Source organism: Micropterus salmoides, unplaced genomic scaffold, assembly GCF_014851395.1.
Source record: "Micropterus salmoides isolate LMB-PRFRI ecotype aquatic unplaced genomic scaffold, ASM1485139v1 Ms_hic_scaffold_9, whole genome shotgun sequence".
Taxonomy (NCBI): Eukaryota; Metazoa; Chordata; class Actinopteri; order Centrarchiformes; family Centrarchidae; genus Micropterus; species Micropterus salmoides.
The window spans coordinates 36566267-36586399 of NW_024044681.1; the positions used below are offsets into that span (position 1 = coordinate 36566267).

The following is a 20133-nucleotide window of genomic DNA, read 5'->3' on the forward strand; positions in this document are numbered from 1 at the left end:
GTGAGTTTTCTGCCAAAAATCCTTTCTTCTTATATTAATAAAGGGATCCTGCTCAATTTCAAAGGCTCATACTTTTCCAGACCTTAATTCAGAATATGTGAGATAACTGAGGTCTAAAACAGACAACATGTAGTCATATGTACCAATGTTTTTGGGAAAAGTACACACTCATCAACACCTAGACGTGTTTATTTGTAGGAGCAATATGTGTGTATTTTTTCATGTAGACATTTGCTGAGAAGGAGATGTAACTCTACCTTGACTGGCTGGTAAACGGTCGTTTTCCAGGCAGCCTCTGGAGGCTTTAACATTTTCTGTATGTCGTCTGACGGGAGGCAGGGGAGCAGCATTGTTCAGCATGTCAAACACTGTGTCTAGACCACAGATGAGACAGAAATTCAAGTAAAACTATATGCTGTGCCACAAAGTAATGCTGTAAATGTGCGATCATTTTTCCATAATTTGGTATGTGTAATAAACATTTCTAGGCGGCTGTGGCTTGGAGGTAGAGTGGGTTGCACACTAATTGGAAGGTCAGGGGTTTGATCCCTGGCTCCTCCAGAGACAGTGTCCAAGATACTGAACCCGAATTGCTGTGCCATTGGTGTGTAGTGTGTGTGATTGGTTTATTTCTGTTTCTGGAGAGCAGTTGGCACCTCGCTGGCAGCCTCTGTCATCAGTGAATGAATAGGTGAATGTGACATGTTGCGTAAAGCTCTTTGAGCGTTTGGAAGACTAGAAAGGTGCTATACAAGTACATCCCATTTACTTTATTCACTGAGGTGGAAAATCTTAAATTTACACACCAACATAGGAGACACACTGATATACGTTTCCCTTTATAATTTTGTTTCGAACGAAATGTTGTGGGTATCCCAGCTCACCGGGGGTTAACAGCAAGTGCTCTTGTCCAGAGGGGGGTCTGTGTGGTCGTGTGATGACAGAAGAGCACACGGACGAGTTGCAGGGTGAGGACAGCGACGAGGTGGAGAGGTCGGTGAAGCTGTGTCGCACTGGTGGAGGAGGAGGAGGAGGCGGCTGGGACGGAGGGCGGCTGTTGTAGGGGTCGTCCACCACTGAAACACAACAGATGCCGCAGTCATGACTGAGCTCTCTGCTCTGCTCCACAGTTTAAAATTATTCCATGAAGAGGTGACTGAACCAAGTGCAGCCCCAGAGATGAACAGAAATGCTGCTGTAACCAACGGCAGATCACGGTTTTGATAAATGATACTAAGTTGATGTTATTTGCTGGTTTATGAATTGATCGTATTACATCTGATAATCCGTCTGTAATGTATCACGCTAAACTTCACAAAATAAAACTAACTGTGAATAAAGAAACAATAAATGACTTGAGGTTCACTGAGGGACTTTTTACAGTTAGACAGTCACATGATGCACAGGGAAGGGAGCTGAGGCTGGCTGACAGCAGGTGGGAGTGGGGTAGACTACCTTGGGGGGGCAGCAGAACGTCATAGTCTGAGGGTGCCTTGTTGGTGTTGGTGAAGGGGCAGAGAGCAGTATGTGCCGCCCCTGAGACCAAGCCCCCGATCGACTCTGAGGGTCCACCTGAGGAACAGAAGCACTGTTCAACGTGATGCAGCCTGAGCCCCTCCAGCAGGACACAGCATATTCAGTTTTTCGATGAACAATAAAGAATTCTGCCTGTGTCATTAGATATTTCCACTTGGTTGTTATGCACTTTCACCTGATTGAAGATTTATTTTTAAGATTTAATATGCCGACATCCCTTTAACCCTTTAAATGAGGCAGAATAAGACAGATCACTCTACTGGTATCAAGATCATTTTCTTTAAAAAGACAGTGTCAAAAACAGCAAGACAACAAGACTTAGTGCTAGAACACGTTAAGACAGCAGTTGATTAAAGTCATCCAGATGTGTTCACACAGTTTCTATAGATCATTTCTGTGTATCACTTCACTCAGCTCATTGCAACACTCACTACCTATCAGATGTCATGGTAAGAGGGGAAAATATATTTATCACTTGACTCTGCTGCTATTAGGACTCACCAGGCTCTGGGGAGTGGGGCTTCTTCTCCTCCATGGAGGGCTCTGGAGAGCTGTTCTCCAAGTGTCTGAATGAGAGAGGAAATCTTTTTGGTTCACAGCAGCCTAACTAAAGTGTTATGGAACTATCGCTGCTGTATCGCAACAGTGACTTCAATACATTGAGAGAAGGCTAGTACCTGCTGGGCATAGAAATGCAGATGGGAGACTGACTCAGGCAGAGGCTGGATGAAGGGATCTGATAGCTGTCTTCCACCCTCTCCATCACTCCATGCTGTCGTTCTACCACAGGACTGCTGAAAGGGTTGGAAGGTCTGTAAAGATTTGTCAATGAAACTTTTACATCATTGTCATTCATACGCTACAAAACTTTACATTCAAACTGCAAAAAAATACTGCTCAAAATGCAGAGGATTACTCACAGTGGTTGGTTGTCAAAGTAACACAACATGCTATCTACTCTCTGTTTCTACTTGTGACGTGTCCAGGTGCACAGCTGAAAAGATATGTCACTGTAAACAGAACTCGTCTCGACCCTCAACAGTCTGAGAATGGCACATTTGAGCTGACCAAAAGAACTAAAATCAGACTGCAAACTTCATAATGTTATCGCCTCAAAAGAAAAACCAAACATTATAGTTCAACAAGCCTCCCATATCATTGGTGACCGCCCAAGATCTGAAGTTAATGTAACAATTCAAGTCATTACAGCCTACCATCCTCTGATGCATGGCTACAGCAAAATCACATTTAAAAATACTATTTTTTTCAAAGCATTTTTTTAAACTAATGAAAATTCATCTGACCCGCACAACATCTGGGAGTCCTTAAGTGCATTTATAGGACACACTATTAAGATGAGGAAGTGGAAACAAAAAAACTGCTCAGTGCCTTTATCCTGGGTGATTAAAAGTTCACTGACACAATTTTTTAGGCAGGCTGTCCATGGCAAGCTGAAAAAACAAAACAACACGATACAACACTGGTCTAAATATTAGAGGAGCCTGTGAACTAAAGTGTAGATTCTAATTTCCTTCTAAGTTGTTGGGAAAATCCACCCTCATCTCACTCATTACTGTACAGATTGAGCTAAATGATAAGCCATGAAGTGTAGCCTGCATTAAATAACAATGATCAGGTCCTCTCTTGATTACAATGTCTGTAAAGGTACCAAGTACACTTACTGTGTCTTCAGTAGATAATGAAACAAGAGCACGAGTCTAGCATGAATGATGCAGGAATTTCTTTGGCCAATCAGTAACAAGAAACACCTACGCAGCCTAATTTTCCACCACAACCACTGTGCAAGTGTACATATTACACATTCACATGTAAAGTAAGCCAATAGATGCAGCAAGTACCAACTTCAAAAACTTCAGGTTCCAGTTTTGGGAATGTATAGTGTACATAATAATAAAAACGTGTGTGAGTGAGTGATCCTATGATCTATGCTTGGAGAATGCAGTTGTGTAAGAGAGTATACACATCACTCTAACAACCTCACAATATTTTACAAGACTAAACTGTTCTCTGCAGGACCAGAGCTTCCGCTAAAGCTTCATCAGAAGTGACAGCTCCATCCCCTGCCTCCACCACTGCCCGATACACAGCTATTCCTAATCTAATTCTGACTGCAGCTAAAAGGCTATTAGACGTTCAGCCACCATTTTTCAAAGCTGTTACTAACCAGGACTTCTCCCTAAGGCTAGTAGACCTCACTCGTGTCTGAAACCACAGTGCAAAGAATGGAGGAGATTTGGGAGATGAAACTTCACACTAAAAGGAAATATCTAAAAGGAGAACAGGAGGTGCTTTATAAGAGCCACATACAAAAAGTAACTGGTTAGTCTTCAACTGAATGTTACTCAACTCTCACAAGGTTAATGCTTGTAAAAGAGAAGCATCATTCTAGTTCAATTTTGTTACTGCTTTAAGACTGCGGACCGCACAGCAATTTGATATCAATTATTTGGCATTGATTAAACAGGCATTATCATCTTTTTATAATTTACACAGACTTTCATTTTGGTACACTGTTTTCAAATCAGTCTTGTAGAGGAACTTTAAAAAAGGTCACTTGGGAACATGCTGGCTAGGGTTATTAATATGTGCATATTTCCTGAAAAGTGCTGTACAAAGATTTAATTTCTATATTGTCCAAAACATTTCCAGGATAGCTCCAAGGAAACTTAGTTCTCTTTTCTCGCTGGATAAAAAGTCCCACTGTATGTGTGTGTGTAATACTCACTTGTGGCTACTTGCAAGTGTGGACTGCGTTGGAGAGTGCTGAGAGGGAAGGATGTCATACTCATCGCTGACTTGCACGCCATTAGAGAAGGGCTGCACACACACACACACACAAGAGAATGGGAGGCGGGGTTACAAAAACCACAAAGGAACAACTGAAGAGGTCATTATCCTCTGGATTTGAAGACTTGAAGTAAACCTAAATACAGTATATTATGCATGAGATCCCCCCTGTTTCTGGTGTAGGAGGAAGGTAGTGTAGTCCTCATCACTTCTCATTCACAGCCAGGACACCATACTGAAGGTAGATGCAGGGACTCTACAGCAAATGGTAATATTTTACTCACTGACAGTAGCTTTACAGCAACTCACTAAAGTAAGTACAGGTTTAAGGAAGTATTGTATGTAAGTATTTATGCGCTTTGTCAAACCTGATTTAATCACCAGCCTATAGTGTTCTAAGCAGGATGAATCACTTTCAGAAAAAAACTGTATACTGCGTCACGTAAAAGCAGTGCTGCTGAGAAGGAATGCAAAGCAGCACTGCATGACACACATCTTCTGTGTCTAAGATTAGCATTAATCCCCTGCCAAAAATAATCTGCATTCACAGGAAAGGTACAACCTCTGAATCTTCTGCCTGATTAGCCAGCATGCAACAAACACTGGTGAGGTTAAAGGTCACCTCTCGTTGTGGAAGACTAAGGCTGCGGTCTGCGAAAAGTCTTTTTTGCTGAGGAAGGTTCTAACTGAGTGAAGTGAACCAGAAGTATTTCAGCAGCAGCCATGATAAGAGCTGTTCTCTAAAAGCTAAGGAAAGGTGCCTCAATGCTTCCTTTCATATCTCCTTTAGCATAGGGTACACTTGACCATCCTTTCAAAAGGAAAGGAGAGAATGCCATCCCACAATTCCTTGTGGCAGCAATATTTAAAGTGGCACACGTTCTCAAACTCAAACGATAAAATCCATCAACCACATTTAGCAAAATCCCTGCAATACAGACGCACATTATGATACTTTAATAAGAATCACAATTACCTTCTTTCTTTTGGTTTGTTTTCTTTTGGCTTTTTTGTAATCTAATACTGTTTCAACACCATTTTATGTTTCGGGTTGTTGAAATAAGCCATAAAGTGTTTTCTACAATAAAAAAAATAAATCACCAACCATGACGGATAAAGGAGGTCGATCACCATGTAAATTACCATTGGCTATTAAGCCTTTTCTCTCTTATGCCATGATTTGCTAATATGCATATATCTTAAACTGTCAACAATAACTCATAAACTGTTACTAGTCTTGTAACGTGATCGAAGTGAGGATAAAGTTGCAGCGTGTAGCCTCACGTTATGTACTGCAGCCTTCAGCAAATTCATTTTACTTCAGTCACAGATGCTGACACCCTCACCTTAATAAAGGCAAAGATCAAGCTGGATGACCTCTACAGTAGGCTACAGTCTACAGTCTGATAACAGACTTTAGTGGTTTCTTTCTTTGATTTTACCTAAGGAAGACATCGGTGTCTTTTAAAAAATAACACATGCATAGGGCACAGCCTACTGTGCTGAGCAAGTCACTTGTTGCTAACAAAAAAGACTAAAACAAAAACAAATCTGAACACTGTATGCAGATCAAGAGTATGATTTTGTTCTGTTTTTACGTTGTGTGTATGTTGGAAGAGGTGAGCTGCAGTGGATATCTTCTGAAGATCCCCACCCTGGATTGTGCAGCAATTTCTGCCAATGTGCGGGAGGACAGTGATAACGAAGAACAAAATAATAAACATGTTATACTCTCTCCAAGACTTGTTTTTATTTATATATTCTATATTGTTTCCACTCTTAATAGGGAAATCACTGCAAAACACATGCACATGTAAAGCAGATAGACCTTAATTATGGAAGTGTTGAAGTGGCATAAGTGGGCTGCTTTGACTCAGGGTAGAACGGTCGTCCCCTTAAAGGATGGTTGGGAACCTGAAATTGCTCCTTGTGACTGTGTCATCAGTGTGTGAATGGGTTCATTTCTGTTTCTGATGAGCAGTTGGGTCTCTGCTCATAGGTGGGTGAATGTGATGTAGTGTAAAGCACTCGAAAAGACTAGCCCATTTACCATATGTGACAGTTCATTCGGAATTGGGGGCAAATGTTCAGACTGTAGATCACTGAGCCCGGTCGAAAGCTCTGAGAGCCTAAATGTGAACGTCTGCACTGCGCTCCAACAAATAGAAGCGACAGCTGCAGAAGAAGCTCTTGTTAAGTGACCTCTCTTGAAGTGTCCTTCTTTAATATACCAGAAAATAACTGGTAGGTGGTGCAAAAAATGAGAATAATTAAGATTAACATGATACACAGATGTGGTGGTGCAGTGGTTAGCACTGTCACCTCACAGCAAGAGGTTCAGTGGATCAAGGCCCAGGCCTTTCTGTGTGAAGTTTGCATGTTCTCCCCGTGTCTGTGTGGGTTCTCTTCATGTTCTCCTGCTTCCTCCCACTGTCCAAAGACATGCATAGGTTAATTGGTGACTCTTTGCCCTTAGGTGTGAACGTGTGTATGACTTGTTTGTCTCTATGAGTTAGCCCTGTGATGAACGGGCAACCTATCCAGGGTTCATTGGCTCCAGCCACTTCGTGACCCTGCACAGAGTTAACTATACTACTGACTAAGGCTGCAATAGTGCTAACCCAAAAATATTATTCTGATTATATAGTGTTTAAACCAAATAATAACACAAATCAGAATATGAAAAAGAACAGTTAAATTATGTAAAAAAATATAACAATACTTACTCAAGGATTCATTTACTTTGGTAGAGAAATTTTGAATTAAATAACATTTTGTCGCAATGAAAGTAAATATAAAAACATTGAGCCCACTGAGCTACCAGTAAATATTAATATATCTGAATGAAACTTCTCACAGTTACTATGCATCATAAAAGGAACAGAATGAGGGGGTGGGACCTGGAAAATGTTGAAAACATTTTTTAAAAAAATAATTACATTAACATGAAAGTCTGCATTTATCTTATTGACAGATATTTTATTTTATGTATTTAAGTATTTCATACATTTGCATGATTGCTGTAACGAGGACTTGTGATGGTCCATGACCTGGATGACTGAGAGCATCTGTCCTTACACGCCTCCTTACGCCACTTAGTTATTGAGGCATTTTTGCTCCTCATAGCAGGTTGACCACATTCATCTCCAAGTTCTTGTCAAATGCTCTTGCATGAGTAATTATTCACAATTAAACAGGAAACTGTTTTTTGAGAACTATACCCTAAACCCAACTGGAAGTCAGCAACTTTGAATTGAATAAGTAACTGACGTCAACCACAAAACATTTCACACTTCACCTGTGTAATATGTGCAGTGTTCAGAGCCGTATCAGCAGCCCTGCCGTTTAGGGCCACCTCCACCTGGGGTGCGCTGCTTAATGTTTCCATGTGCTCAGTAAAGTCACAGCAAATATCATGAGGCATTTAAGCAGCAAAACTAAAAAACTGTAGTTATAAATGTGACTTGACAGGACAGAGAAAACTCTCCAGAGGAAACAGAATTCAGCTTTAGCTTCTGAAATAATTTAGACTCTCTGATGGGGTGGTGATGGCGCAGACACATGCCTTTGGTGTGAGAAACCTGGTTTCAAATCCCCAGTGACACATCCACCAATGTGTCCCTGAGCAAGACACTTAACCCCTCGTTGCTCCAGAGCCGTGCGACCTCTGACATATATAGTAATGTAAGTCGCTTTGGAAAAAAATGTCAGCTAAATGAATAAATGTAATGTAATGATGGAATTCAGGATTGATCAGGAGGATGGCACGGTGAGAACAGTGAAATGTTGCGCAGATCTGTTCATTTTTGGTCAATGGTGCAATCTCTTTGTGCTGCCTCAAGATAGCAATGCACCAACAATTTACCTGAACACACCTCATTTTAGGACCTACACTCCCATGGGCACACAGATGGGCACAAGCACATTTGCTATTCAAACAAATTTCAGTCTGATTGTGTTGGAGTATTTAAGTGGTTTGCTCCCCTCACTCTGTGCTGGTTCATTGTTTGTTTCATTCATGTCTCTTGGGTTGTCACAATTGATGGCTGCTGTTTTGTCTCTATATTCCCGTGTTTCCTTTCGGATGTGTCAATTTATTCTTACGTTTTTTGACTCATGGACTTCTCACTAATTTCATCATTTGGATCTCTGTGCTTTACTTTGTACTGCCTAGCCATCTCACTTGGAAGTTTTACCCAGTTTGTTAAATAAAATCTCACTCAACTATACCTCCGTCTAGTGTAGTTTCTACAGTTGGGCCTAAACTCTCGTCTCTAGTGTTTGCTCTACAGCTGACAAAAAAATATGCCACATCAACTTCCTGAATATTACCACCAGTGTCAATGCTCTCTACATGCAACTCTCGGAGGCAGTGTCTGATCAAAGAGTTTCTCTGGAGGGAGAGCGAGTGATTGGCTATGTGTGCGCACTGCACGCTAGGCTTTTAAATAATAGCTTTTAAGTTATTGTGCAGATGCTCAGCACAATTCTGGTTTCCACATCAGTAAATGTTGAGACAGACTCTGGAGGATTTGCCTGGTTTAATTAGAATGGTCAGGTTTTTCAGCTGAATTAGGGATTTCATTATTAAGCATAGTTTATCATATTTATATTCTGTCCAACACTCTTCAAGTATGTATTCATTAGAAGAATGTCAGAGCAGCTTATTAGTCTTGCGTCTGCTGCATGCCTTATCTACAAAGTGACTGCTAAAAAAGGCATTTGTTCTCACTTTTTTATCTCTTTGAAATCAGAGAGGTAGACCACATGTATGAGAATTAAATCAAGCTTAACTCGGAATAAAACCTCCCTAAAGCAATGCACATAATCCCCATATAAACAACATGCCCAACATGTTGTATCAAAAACTTAAACAAATGCCCACCAGATTGGTGGGTATGCATAGTGCTTGTTAATAGGCAGGCAGACAGTGAATATCTAAATTAAACTTTCTTTGACTGTCTGCCTGCCTATTAACAAGCACTATGCATACGTTTGCATCACGTTGGTGATCAAACGTTGATGAAAAATGTTTCCCAGATGTCAAGTTTTTTTTATGTTAAGATGCCGACCATATTATTAACCCTGTTTTATTACTGCTGTTTACATTCACCCAGATGCAGATTTCAAAATGCCCAATTACTTTCTGGGTGTGTAGGTGTATAGCCTACTATAGGCAGGTTATTGGTATGTAAATAACGCGTATAATGTTTTATTTAGGCTTTTGTATTTGTATTTCATTCTCAATGTAAATATTTGTAAATACAGTCCATTCGAGCATGAAGTGGCTACAACTTCATTGTGTCATTCCTTGACATTACAGGACACACACCAGAGTTGCTCTGAAAGGCTGTAATGCTCATTGTTAAGAATTAAACAGAAAAACGAAAACACTCGACAAATAGATATGTTTAAGTAGTGGTGGAGCTACATGAAAAGCTAGATGAAAAGCCAGAAGATCACCGGAATTCTCCAAGACCATCAATGTCTTCACCAAATTGCATGGTAACTTGTGTTTACCAAATTCACCATCTTAGTTTAGCATGTTAGTAGATACTGATGGGGATGTCATTTGTTTAGCAGGTATTCAGACATGAACAGAAGTAATGCTGTTGATCTGATGAAAAGTCACCAAAGTAATTACTATTCATCCTGAGCGGAACATGAATGCCTATACCAAATTTCATGATCCATCCGACTTCTTGGAGACATGTCATTTCAGTCACCAAAGTCATTAGGATTCATTCTCTCAGAACCATGAACGTTTGTGCAGCATTTCATGGAAATCTAATATCTAATCTAAATAGGATTTTCCATATTTTCCCCAAATTACAACATAAAATTTTCCAGTTGACATCTATGGCCTACCTTGGAGGTCTCTGAGTTTCCTGCCCCCTCTATTCTGTGATGTAACCTCCCAAATTCCCCGGATGGACAACTGAGTGGTCTTCCATTCAGATGAGAGGGGCCAGAGGGTCCCAGCGGGAGTGGGTGTTCGGATCCAGTCCTGTGGGCATCTGCAAAGTGGCTGTCTTTGGGACACCATGTCTCCGGGGGTATCTGGGAGTCTGACAGCGCGCCGGTAGAAGATGAGATGGCAGAGAACAAGGAAGTGGAACTGGGGAGCCAAGAGTGTCGTGACTCTGGGGGGATGGGAGGAGGACGCACAGGGGGTGGCGGTGGAGGTGGGTCCCTCTGAGGCGGAGGTGGTGCTGGGAGAGGCTTGTCTTGCTTCCTAGACATACCTGGTGAAGACTAGAGAGGTGGAGAGATATGGTGTACACAGTGAAATAAAAAAGACCACAGCATATTTTAACCCAGTGTGAAAAGATTTCGCCCCAACCATTTCCATCTCTACAAGGCAACTCAAGAGATAAACATAACATGATTTATGGATACTAAAATCCTACAGAAACTCAAAAATTAATGAATTTTTATGTTTGTTTTATCAGCGTTCAAACCACGAAACAGTAGAACCCTTCTGTGTTTGTCTGTTTTAGTTATTAGGGCCCGAGCACGAACGGACGAAAGCGCAAGGAACCTATTGTTTTTGCTCAGATATTTTATTAGGGCCCGAGCATGAAAATTGCAAGGTCCCTATGAAACTAAAGGAATTATTTTAAGGACCCCAGCACAAAGTGCAAGGAACCTATTGTATTTGCTGGGAATTTTTTATTTTTTTTTCTCCGCGGAGAACTCATTTTTGAAGGCCTTAGAATACTCGATTCATCACGAAAATTTGCACACACCTCAGGTCTGGTGGGCAACGCTCTATAGTGCCCCCTAAAACCATTTTAGCTGTCACATGGCCAGGGATAGTCAAACCCTCCCGAGACTTTGCACGCTTTTTAAAACGGTTGTTTTGTATTGGCTGATATAGTTTGGGGTGTGGTTGTGGAAAACTGGCTCAATAGCACCCCCTACAAAATTTCAAAAAAGCAGCCCCTGTCGTACATTGTACTTAGATGTACGAAACTTGGGTAACCGATGTATCTTGTCCAGACTTAAAAATAATCCTCTCGGAGCCATACCCTAAACCCAACAGGAAGTCGGCCATTTTGAATTATTTACAAGCGTTTTCCCTTTTTACAGGCTCCGTACTTTAACAAACTCCTTCTAGAGCTTTAACCCGATCGACTTCAAATGGGGTAGCGGCGTCTTAAGAACCTTTTTTGATCAATGGCTCAAATGGAATGGCCATGGCATGGCGTTGAATTTAGATTTTTCGCTATGAAAAAGGAAGTAGCATGTATATGTGCCAGACATGGTCAGATCTGTTCCAAATTTCACATGTCAACCCCTTAGAGTCTTACATGTCAAGACTAGACTTAAAATACCCTGAACCCAACAGGAAGTCGGCAATTTTCTAGTCATAGTGATAGCGCTACTTACTGGAATCTGGAAAGGACACGTTTTAAAATTTATTTCTACTTTTTAGCACCTTAGCGGACAAAAATGTCCATAGTGAGGCATGTACGCTCCTCCATAGCAGGTTGACCATATCCATCTCACTATTCTTGTCAAATGATCTTGCCATGGTGAGTAAATATTCGCAATTAAACAGGAAGCTGTTTTTTACAGTTATAACCTAAACCCAACCGGAAATCAGCCACTTTGAATTGAATAATTAATTCAACACCTCAACCACACTTTGTGAGATATTTTCGACACGTCATCTGTGTGATTTTTGCAGTGATAACTACAAAGCTGTGTCAGCTGGATTGCGATCAAAGAGTCACAGCTGTCGCTGCACCTGAGGCACACATGGGGGTGAGGGCCTGCTCAACGCTGCTTGCAGCTTTAATTTTTATTTGTTGTCTGCCACGCCAGCTCAAATTCCCGTGAGCTGGAATGAGCTAGAAACATGTAACTTGGGGAAATAAGTGGAAATGATTGGCTTGAAATTTCGCACACAGGTGCAGCTCAATATGCAATAAAACACATTTTTGACATCTCCTCCTAGACCTCATCATTGGATCAAGCCTATTAAAAGTTGTATAAAGCATGTCGATATCTGAATTACTTTTATGGACCAATCAACTTCAAAGGGGGCAGGGCTCTGGACATAAATGAATAAAAATCAGCGACCATAGGGGCTAATCATCACAAAACTCAAAAGATATGCTAAGGTAAGTGCCCCAGATATATCCAGACAGTTTCATATACATAGGCCACTAGGGGGCGCTACAAGCGCAAGAAAGGTGCTTAGCATTACACAAATTATACTATATTATCACATATTCATTCTCCAATCATCACAAATCTCTCAGGATATGTAACTCAATGTTTCATTCAAATTGAACACCAGGGGGTGCTATAAACAGAACAAAACTGTGTCACATTACGCAAATCAGGCTACAAATCAGAAAATGTTGCTCCAGTCAACATAGAAGTTCCAGAATATGTCTACATAAGGACCCCACATGTGTATCCTCTGTTTCCGTCCTTCATATCAAACTTATTAGTTATCCAAGCCTGTGACCTTGCATGTGTGGATCCCAGTACCAGCGGTATTGAAATTGCTCAGTTTTTTAACAAAATTTTGCATTTTTCACAACCTGCCTGGACCCCAATCATTGTTGTTGCAACTATACATATTCTTATTTTGGTTTTTAAGCCCTCCTTGCTTCACTTTAACAATATTTTGAGAGGTGAACCAGTTTTCTTCCCATCTGGGGAATACTGTCACTGACCTTCGGGGAGCCGGTGGGACTGGCAGATGGGGAGCGGATGGCGCCCTTCTGGATGAGGTCGAGTCGTGGCGGTACGGGGGGAAGGCTGAGGTGCTGGAGGCAGTGGCTGGGGTCTCCTCCGTAGGCTTTTCTGTGTTGGCTGACAGGTGAAGAGCTGGGAGACACCATGGGTGAGTTCTGGCGCTCGGCACAGTGCTTAAAGAAAAGTAAATAATCTCTTAAAGCAGTGTTTAATCATTTATGACCTGCTGTTCTGTTGTTTAAGCACCGTAAAGAGTTAGTAATCTGGTTTATTGATCTATCTGCTAAAAGTAAAATCCTTCACTTTTGCTCCTAAAACTTAAGAATTAAAGTTATTGATCAAATTTCTTACTATTAATAATGTTTATAAAATGTTTAATTTAAAAGATGTCCAGAGTTGTCTTAAGTTGGTTAAAGGCTCATGCAGACTACTCGACATTCAGCGTGGGCTGATCGCCATGTTGTTCAGACTACCCAACTTGCCATCGTGTGACGGGAGTTTTAAAGTCTTTGTGGAGTTCACACTACGTGACTGATCGGTGACGGGGGTCACACACTTCACGAGCTGACAATGGCTGTGTCACCTGAGGGCTGGTCTCCAAACCATGTTTTGTTAAGAAAACACATGTGAAATGTGAAACGGGAAATGAGCGAACCTACACACAAAACAGCTGTTGTTTATTACAGATAGCAATTATGAAGACAGAGTATGGGTGAAAGAATGGATTAGCACACGCATGTAGCAAGGATTGTCTGAGCTACAGAGAGGGCTGGAGGGGAGTAAAAAGTGTTTTGCAGTGAAACAGTAGCTGCCTGCTCTCATTGGCTGGATGTGGATGTCGAGTCGGCCGAGTCCTCCAGATATTTGGCATGCTAGATATCTGGCTGCCGTCTGCAATGTGTCAGGGATGAGTCAGGGAGCCGTTTTGATGTGTCGTTGAGTAGTTCACAAATAACAACTTGCAACCACTGACCGATCTGTGATTTACCCCTGATCACAGCCTGACGGTAGCTGAGCTCGCAGACCGGCAAATCGGGGTTAAAATCGTGTAGTGTGAACAAGGCTTAAGAGCAGATGCTAGATGGCTTCATTGCAGAAACAGAGATGAAAGAACACCATTTATAAATAGTTCACTGAGTAAAATAATAATAATAGTATAGTAATAGTAAGAATATAAAAAAGGATGAACAATGGAGCAGAGTAAATCCTTGGCCTGACTGGCCTGAGCATATGTTGACTGTGTACCTCCCAAGTGATGTGATGTGATGTGATGACTTGGGAGTTACTCTTTAAGGTTCATCCTACACTTACTGTATGTTTGATAAATAGAGCCCTGGACCTTTTCCTGTATTAAAAACAACTAAAATAAAAGCTAATCAGATTTATTTAAGCCCTTTCATCTATACTACCAGCTAGTATTACTACCTTCCTGATGTTGGCCAGTCCATTCATGATCAGGCAGTCCTCTCGGTCCTCCTCATCATCCAGCTCCAGCATGGGGCAGCTATGATGGTCCAGGAAGAAGCATTTGGTGCCCTCATGTCGTGGGTCAAAGGGATCCACAATTATAGGCTCTGTGCCTTTGATCTCACAGCGACAGAATGGACAACCCTGACCATCCGATTCCTGGAACAGACAAGGGAACGAATTTACATGAAACAGGATATTTCATGCTTTGAACTATTTATTGTAGTTATACAAATTTAATTTCAACACACAAACACACACAGATACAGAGGTGCGGCTGTGATATTTGAGACCCACAGACATGTCAAAATCTAATCGGATGAGCATGGTTTTGTTGCTGCAGTGTTTTGGGAACATGAGGAATCACTTGGCGTGTCAAGCAGCAAGGCTGTTGCTGCACACAGCTGAGACACACATGCTTGTGGTTTTGTTCTTCACTACTACAGTATCTTACTCTCTCTTCCTCCCATTCATAAAATGACTCTGGCAAAGACAACTGAACACATGCTTGTGTAGATCCTCTCCTGGGAAAAGTTTTGCAACTTCACAACATTCATTGGCTCATGTACATATTCCACATGGCAGCTCCTGTTAAGGGGTCATAAATAAGAGAATAAAAGAGGTTTTGGTTTTCAGTGCATGTCTACACTGACTCAGTGGCTATAATCAATGGCAGACAATATTTACAGAGAACAAAGCTGCATGTGTTAACTTAATGTTAACTAGATTAAGGTATTAACGAGGTTTATTGTATGTCCAGCGCTTGAAGTGGAAAAAAATAGGTGGCCTATATCACAAGATGCAGCTTAAATCAGGGAACACATGGATATATAAGGTTTTTGAATGTGCAACATGCTTTGTTATTATAGCGCCAACTGTTGGTTGACATGTCATTTTTTGCATCTGAGATGTTTGCAACAGTCTAGACCAGCCCTGTGAATTTCACTAACATAACGTTTATGGTTTAGGCTACAGTGTGATAAGAATAAAAAGGGAAAATTTCAATAGGCTTCCCTGCACAGCTGCCTTACACATGTGGTCACATCCCTCTGGCTTGGGCATCTAATAAAAAACGCTGGTAGTTCTAGTAAAACTTCAGATCATTACAATCAGCTGCAGCGTCTAATTAAAAAAAAACTGATATCCAATAAGGGGGCGTGTCAGCCCCCCCACAAGAGGCTCGTCCAGGACCATTTTGGTAAGATAACATCTACTTTTTATGGTCATTTGGCCCAGTTTGGTTTGTGACATCGCTACCTCCTGTGACAATAGGGGTTTGGCTAGTAGGGAGGCATTTGGCGCTTTGGTATGTTTTCAAATTGCAGACTCTGTCTACTTGTTTAAATCCAAATTTGGGGAGTATCGTACACAAGTATTTGTTTTTCATATGGGGAAAGAGTATATACGAGTCTTACGATACAGCAACATGGCAGGACAAACTGACACAATGAAGGAAATCATTTTACAAGAAGGCATGAATAATTAAGAATTTGTCTTAGACAGTGTTTCACAAAGTTTATTACGTTTCCCCTTACTCATCAAAATACTCAAAATACGTTTTGACTCATTAGGTAATTTTGAGTTTAAGGCAGTCTGGGGACTTTCTCGCTGGGCAACAAAAGGAGTATATTGCTGTTACTGTTTACAGTATTTGTAAAATTTGACTTGTTCACTGTCAATTCAATTTTATCTTCTTTCATAAGTTTAATGTAAACGTCTTGGCAGGTAAGACACACTTCAAAGCAAACCATGCCATCTCTGAAAAGAGTTTGCATCACTCTGAGTCAGCGCTTGACATTAACTTTTTTGCTCACTAGCCAATGTGGCTAGTGGTTTTCCAAAGTTACTAGCCACACAGCATTTTCACAAGCCACATTTTTGTTGTGGGAAAATTACGTTTTATATGATTAAAGTTGACTATGGTGTCCTAAAATTGGTGTGCTAAAATGTACTAATATTATCATTAGCTCTGATAAGGTTATGTGTAAGGCTCCTTTTTTTGAAAACATGCAGTCTATAAAGATAGACACATAAAAGAGGAGCTTCTTATAAATATATATATGTAATGAAAGTGCTGCATGGGTGTAAAAGATGAAATGAAAAACTAAACTGAAATTTTTTCAGAAACACTGTTTATTTATAACAGTGCCTTTTCTCTTTGTCTTTTTCTCCTGTGCATTTTTTCTATGCACACTCAGTGATCGCTGTGTTGATGCGTGCGTGCATGCAACCAGTTGTGTGTGATGACAGAGATCATACCATCAGGTTAAAACAAGAAGGGAGGCTGATGGTCTACAGGTCTGAGGGACTGTGGCTGCCCACAACTTTTATAGGCCTATTCTCGTTTGACAAAAGTTTGGATGTCATATTTGGCGCACCTTGAGCGGCGGCACTGCAGGATAGAGTGAGACGCGCCTGTTGTGTGGCGGTGTGGATTATCCTGCTATTAAAAGAGCTTGCTCTTGCCGCCGCTGGTCAAGTTGATAATTAACAGCAGGCTAAAACAGATCTCAGTTCGACGGCCAGTCCGCTTGTTTAAAGGTTCAGTGTGTAAGATTTAGTGGCATCTAGTGGTGAAGGTTGTCAATTGCAACCATCTGTCAAGTCTACCACTGCCCCCTAACCTTTCAAAGAGCACAGGACAGCTACGGTGGCTGACACAGCACAAAAGTTGTCTCTTCTGAGACAGCAGAGAGTAGCAAGTCAAGAGATGAGGTTTCTTTAGGTATATATTCAGAAATTATATTTACTTAAAAGGGCATCATGGAGTTTCCACTAGCGGTGCGGTTCTAAGATTGCAACCAGGTGTGTGCTCGTACGCGTGTTCGCTTGAAGTCATGAGCGAGCATAATCCGAAACACTACCACTTTCATACAGAAATAAGCGATATAACTTTGCAACATTTGCCATTAGCCGGCGAGCTAACGTGACTTTCTCTGTGTTTCTCCAGCTTTACTAATGCTCAGTTTGTTCTTACTCGACATCATCTGAACCTGTTTGGTCTGATGGGCTTAAGCACATAAACCTTTATTGTTGTTTTGGATCCTTACGTGGAGCCCGTGTTTTGCTGTGAGCCGGTTGTTTTATGGTGTTAGTGGACTGCATGTCGTTAGCTGCCGTGTTGTCGCTGTAGTCTGAGAGAGGCTCGGGAGCGCGCACAGAGCTGAATCCGACCCGGAGACCTCACATTAAAAGCAGAATAGTGGCTGCTGCAAGCAACAGAGAAAACAGCCGTGTGCTTCATTTCTAAGTGACTTTTGAGCCCATTGACAATAAGGCAATGAAAATTTGATTTATTAAAATCAAAAACTTACATATAGTCCCTTTAATTATTCAGTAAAACCATATGTTATTGTGACTTGGCCACTGACAGATAACATGGAAAATGTAAGCCAAGAGTGTGCAACACTGTCACTGTTTCTGCACCACAGTCCATTATAAACCACGCATTAGATAAAGTTTGTACAAACATAGAAAAGGGAATTAATTCTCTCTGTCATTATGGACCCTCGCCAAAACTGCCTGCCAGCAATAATATCTGGCCTGCGGTAAGATTATGGTGCGTTGATAGTGGCAAAGAATATAAATAAAGAAATACTTTGATAGCGATGCTGAAATAGATCTCAGTCATGGTTACAACAGTTACTCACATAATCACTCCTCTTTATCCTCTTTAGTGGTTTTGTCTACAAAATAAAAGTGAGAGAAGCTTGTTTACTGCAATTCTGTATTTGAAGTTGAATTGAGCTTTTATTTTGAAAAATTCTGAATGACATTAAAAGAGTCTGTAGCATGCTTGACACACCTCTGAAAGAGGTTGATGGATGTGGAACAGTGCAGCACATGCCGTGTTCTGAGGAACAGTCGCTGCAGAATCCATTTGTTGAAGAGAGAAACAAAAAAACTTGTCTCAAGGTGGGATCGAACACTGAACCCTTGGGTTATAAGTCCCACATCTGACGAACTGAGCTAACCAAACGATACATTAATGCAAGTGAGTATTATGGTTTATAATCTCACCCACCATCTAATGGTTGAAACTATTGCACTGATGCAAAACTTACTTGCCGACCCTTGCAGTATATTATTACTACTACTTCTAATGTCCGTATACACTGCCTGAATTCTACCAGAAGTAGAACAAGAAGAACGTAGTGACGAAACATGCTCCGTAGCGCTGCTTGTCCGTTTTCAGCTACTGTAGAATGTTATGTTAATGTCAAGCCCTGCTCTGAGCAATGATGACTTTATACTTTGTGGAAACAACTAGTAACTAGTTGCTAATTCAATACGCGAACCTTATCATCTAATGAAACCTAGTCTGGTAAAAACAAACCGAAAAGCTTCTATGAATCCTGTGAGTCCTCACTGCACTGATTCAGGATAAAACTAATAGCTACAAAAAGGGAACCCTCTCATGGGCCCCATACCTTTACTGGGGAAGACCTGGTCTGATTTGGAGAGACGGCATCCATCCCACTTGGGAAGGAGCAGCTCTCATTTCTAGAAATCAAGTTTATTAGTGGACCAAATCCACGACAACCCAGAGTTGAGACCAGGAAGCAGAGTCGCAGTTTAACACACTTCTCTGCTCCTCCATTTCAGGAGTTACCTAGTGAAAGCCCCATAGTGACGGTGTCTGCCCCCCGACAACTGAAATTATTTAAATCAAAGGTAAACAGAAGAGGAGCTGTGCATAAAAACCTCATAAAAATTAAAACCACAAGAGCAATAGTGCAAACTAATAGGAAAATTAAATGTGGACTCTTAAACATCAGATCTCTCTCTTCTAAAGGTGTACTAGAAAATGAACTAATATCAGATTATGATATTGATTTATTTTGTCTTACTGAAACCTGGCTGGGTGATGGAGAATATGTTAGCCTAAATGAATCCACCCCTCCCAGTCATATTAATACTCACATTCCTCGAGACACAGGCCGAGGAGGTGGAGTTGCAGCTATCTTTGACTCTAGCCTACTAATCAGCTCTAAACCTAAACTAAATTATAAATCATTTGAAAGCCTTGCTCTTGGTCTTTCACACCCAAGTTGGAAATCACTGCAACCAATCCTATTTGTTATAGTGTACTGAGCACCTGGTCCGTACTCTGAATTCTTATCTGAATTTGCAGAGTTTTTGTCAACTTTAGTCCTTAAAATAGACAAAGTTATTATTGTAGGGGATTTTAATATTCATGTGGATGTTGAGAATGACAGCTTTAGTACTCTCTTTTAGATTCAATTGGCTTCTCTGAGTGTTCATGAACCAACTCAGTGTTTTTTTTTTGTAAGAAGATACTTTATTGTCACATACATGTTTCAAAATTCATTCTCCGCATTTTACCCATCCACAGTCACTGACTGGAGAACCTAACATGTTTGATGATGGGGGAAACCAGGGCACCTGGAGGAAACCCACGCAGAGAACATGCAAACTCCACTCAGAAAGGACGTGACGACCGGGGTTTGAATCTATGACCTTCTTGCTGTGAGGCCTCAGTGCTATCCACTGGACCACCGTGCCACCATTTTAACCACACCCTCGACCTTGTTCTTGTATATGGTATTGAAATTGAACATTTAATAGTGTTCCCACAGAATCCCT

General features: G+C 41.1%; 1 protein-coding gene across 2 annotated transcripts in view; it reads right to left on the minus strand.

Moving 5' to 3' along the window:
* The window catches only part of cblb (Cbl proto-oncogene B, E3 ubiquitin protein ligase), a 76214-nt gene that overhangs the window by 5380 nt on the left and 50701 nt on the right, over positions 1–20133 (minus strand). The window contains exons 10-18 of one of the 2 annotated variants that reach the window (XM_038709096.1): positions 14485–14685; positions 13038–13232; positions 10213–10599; positions 4283–4374; positions 2214–2330; positions 2038–2102; positions 1456–1572; positions 885–1076; positions 258–374 (exon numbers count right to left, since the gene is read on the minus strand). In XM_038709096.1, coding sequence (XP_038565024.1) covers positions 258–374; positions 885–1076; positions 1456–1572; positions 2038–2102; positions 2214–2330; positions 4283–4374; positions 10213–10599; positions 13038–13232; positions 14485–14685 — 1483 coding nt within the window. Of the gene's footprint in view, positions 1–257; positions 375–884; positions 1077–1455; positions 1573–2037; positions 2103–2213; positions 2349–4282; positions 4375–10212; positions 10600–13037; positions 13233–14484; positions 14686–20133 lie in introns of both variants that reach the window. The other variant, XM_038709095.1, reaches the window with a different exon arrangement.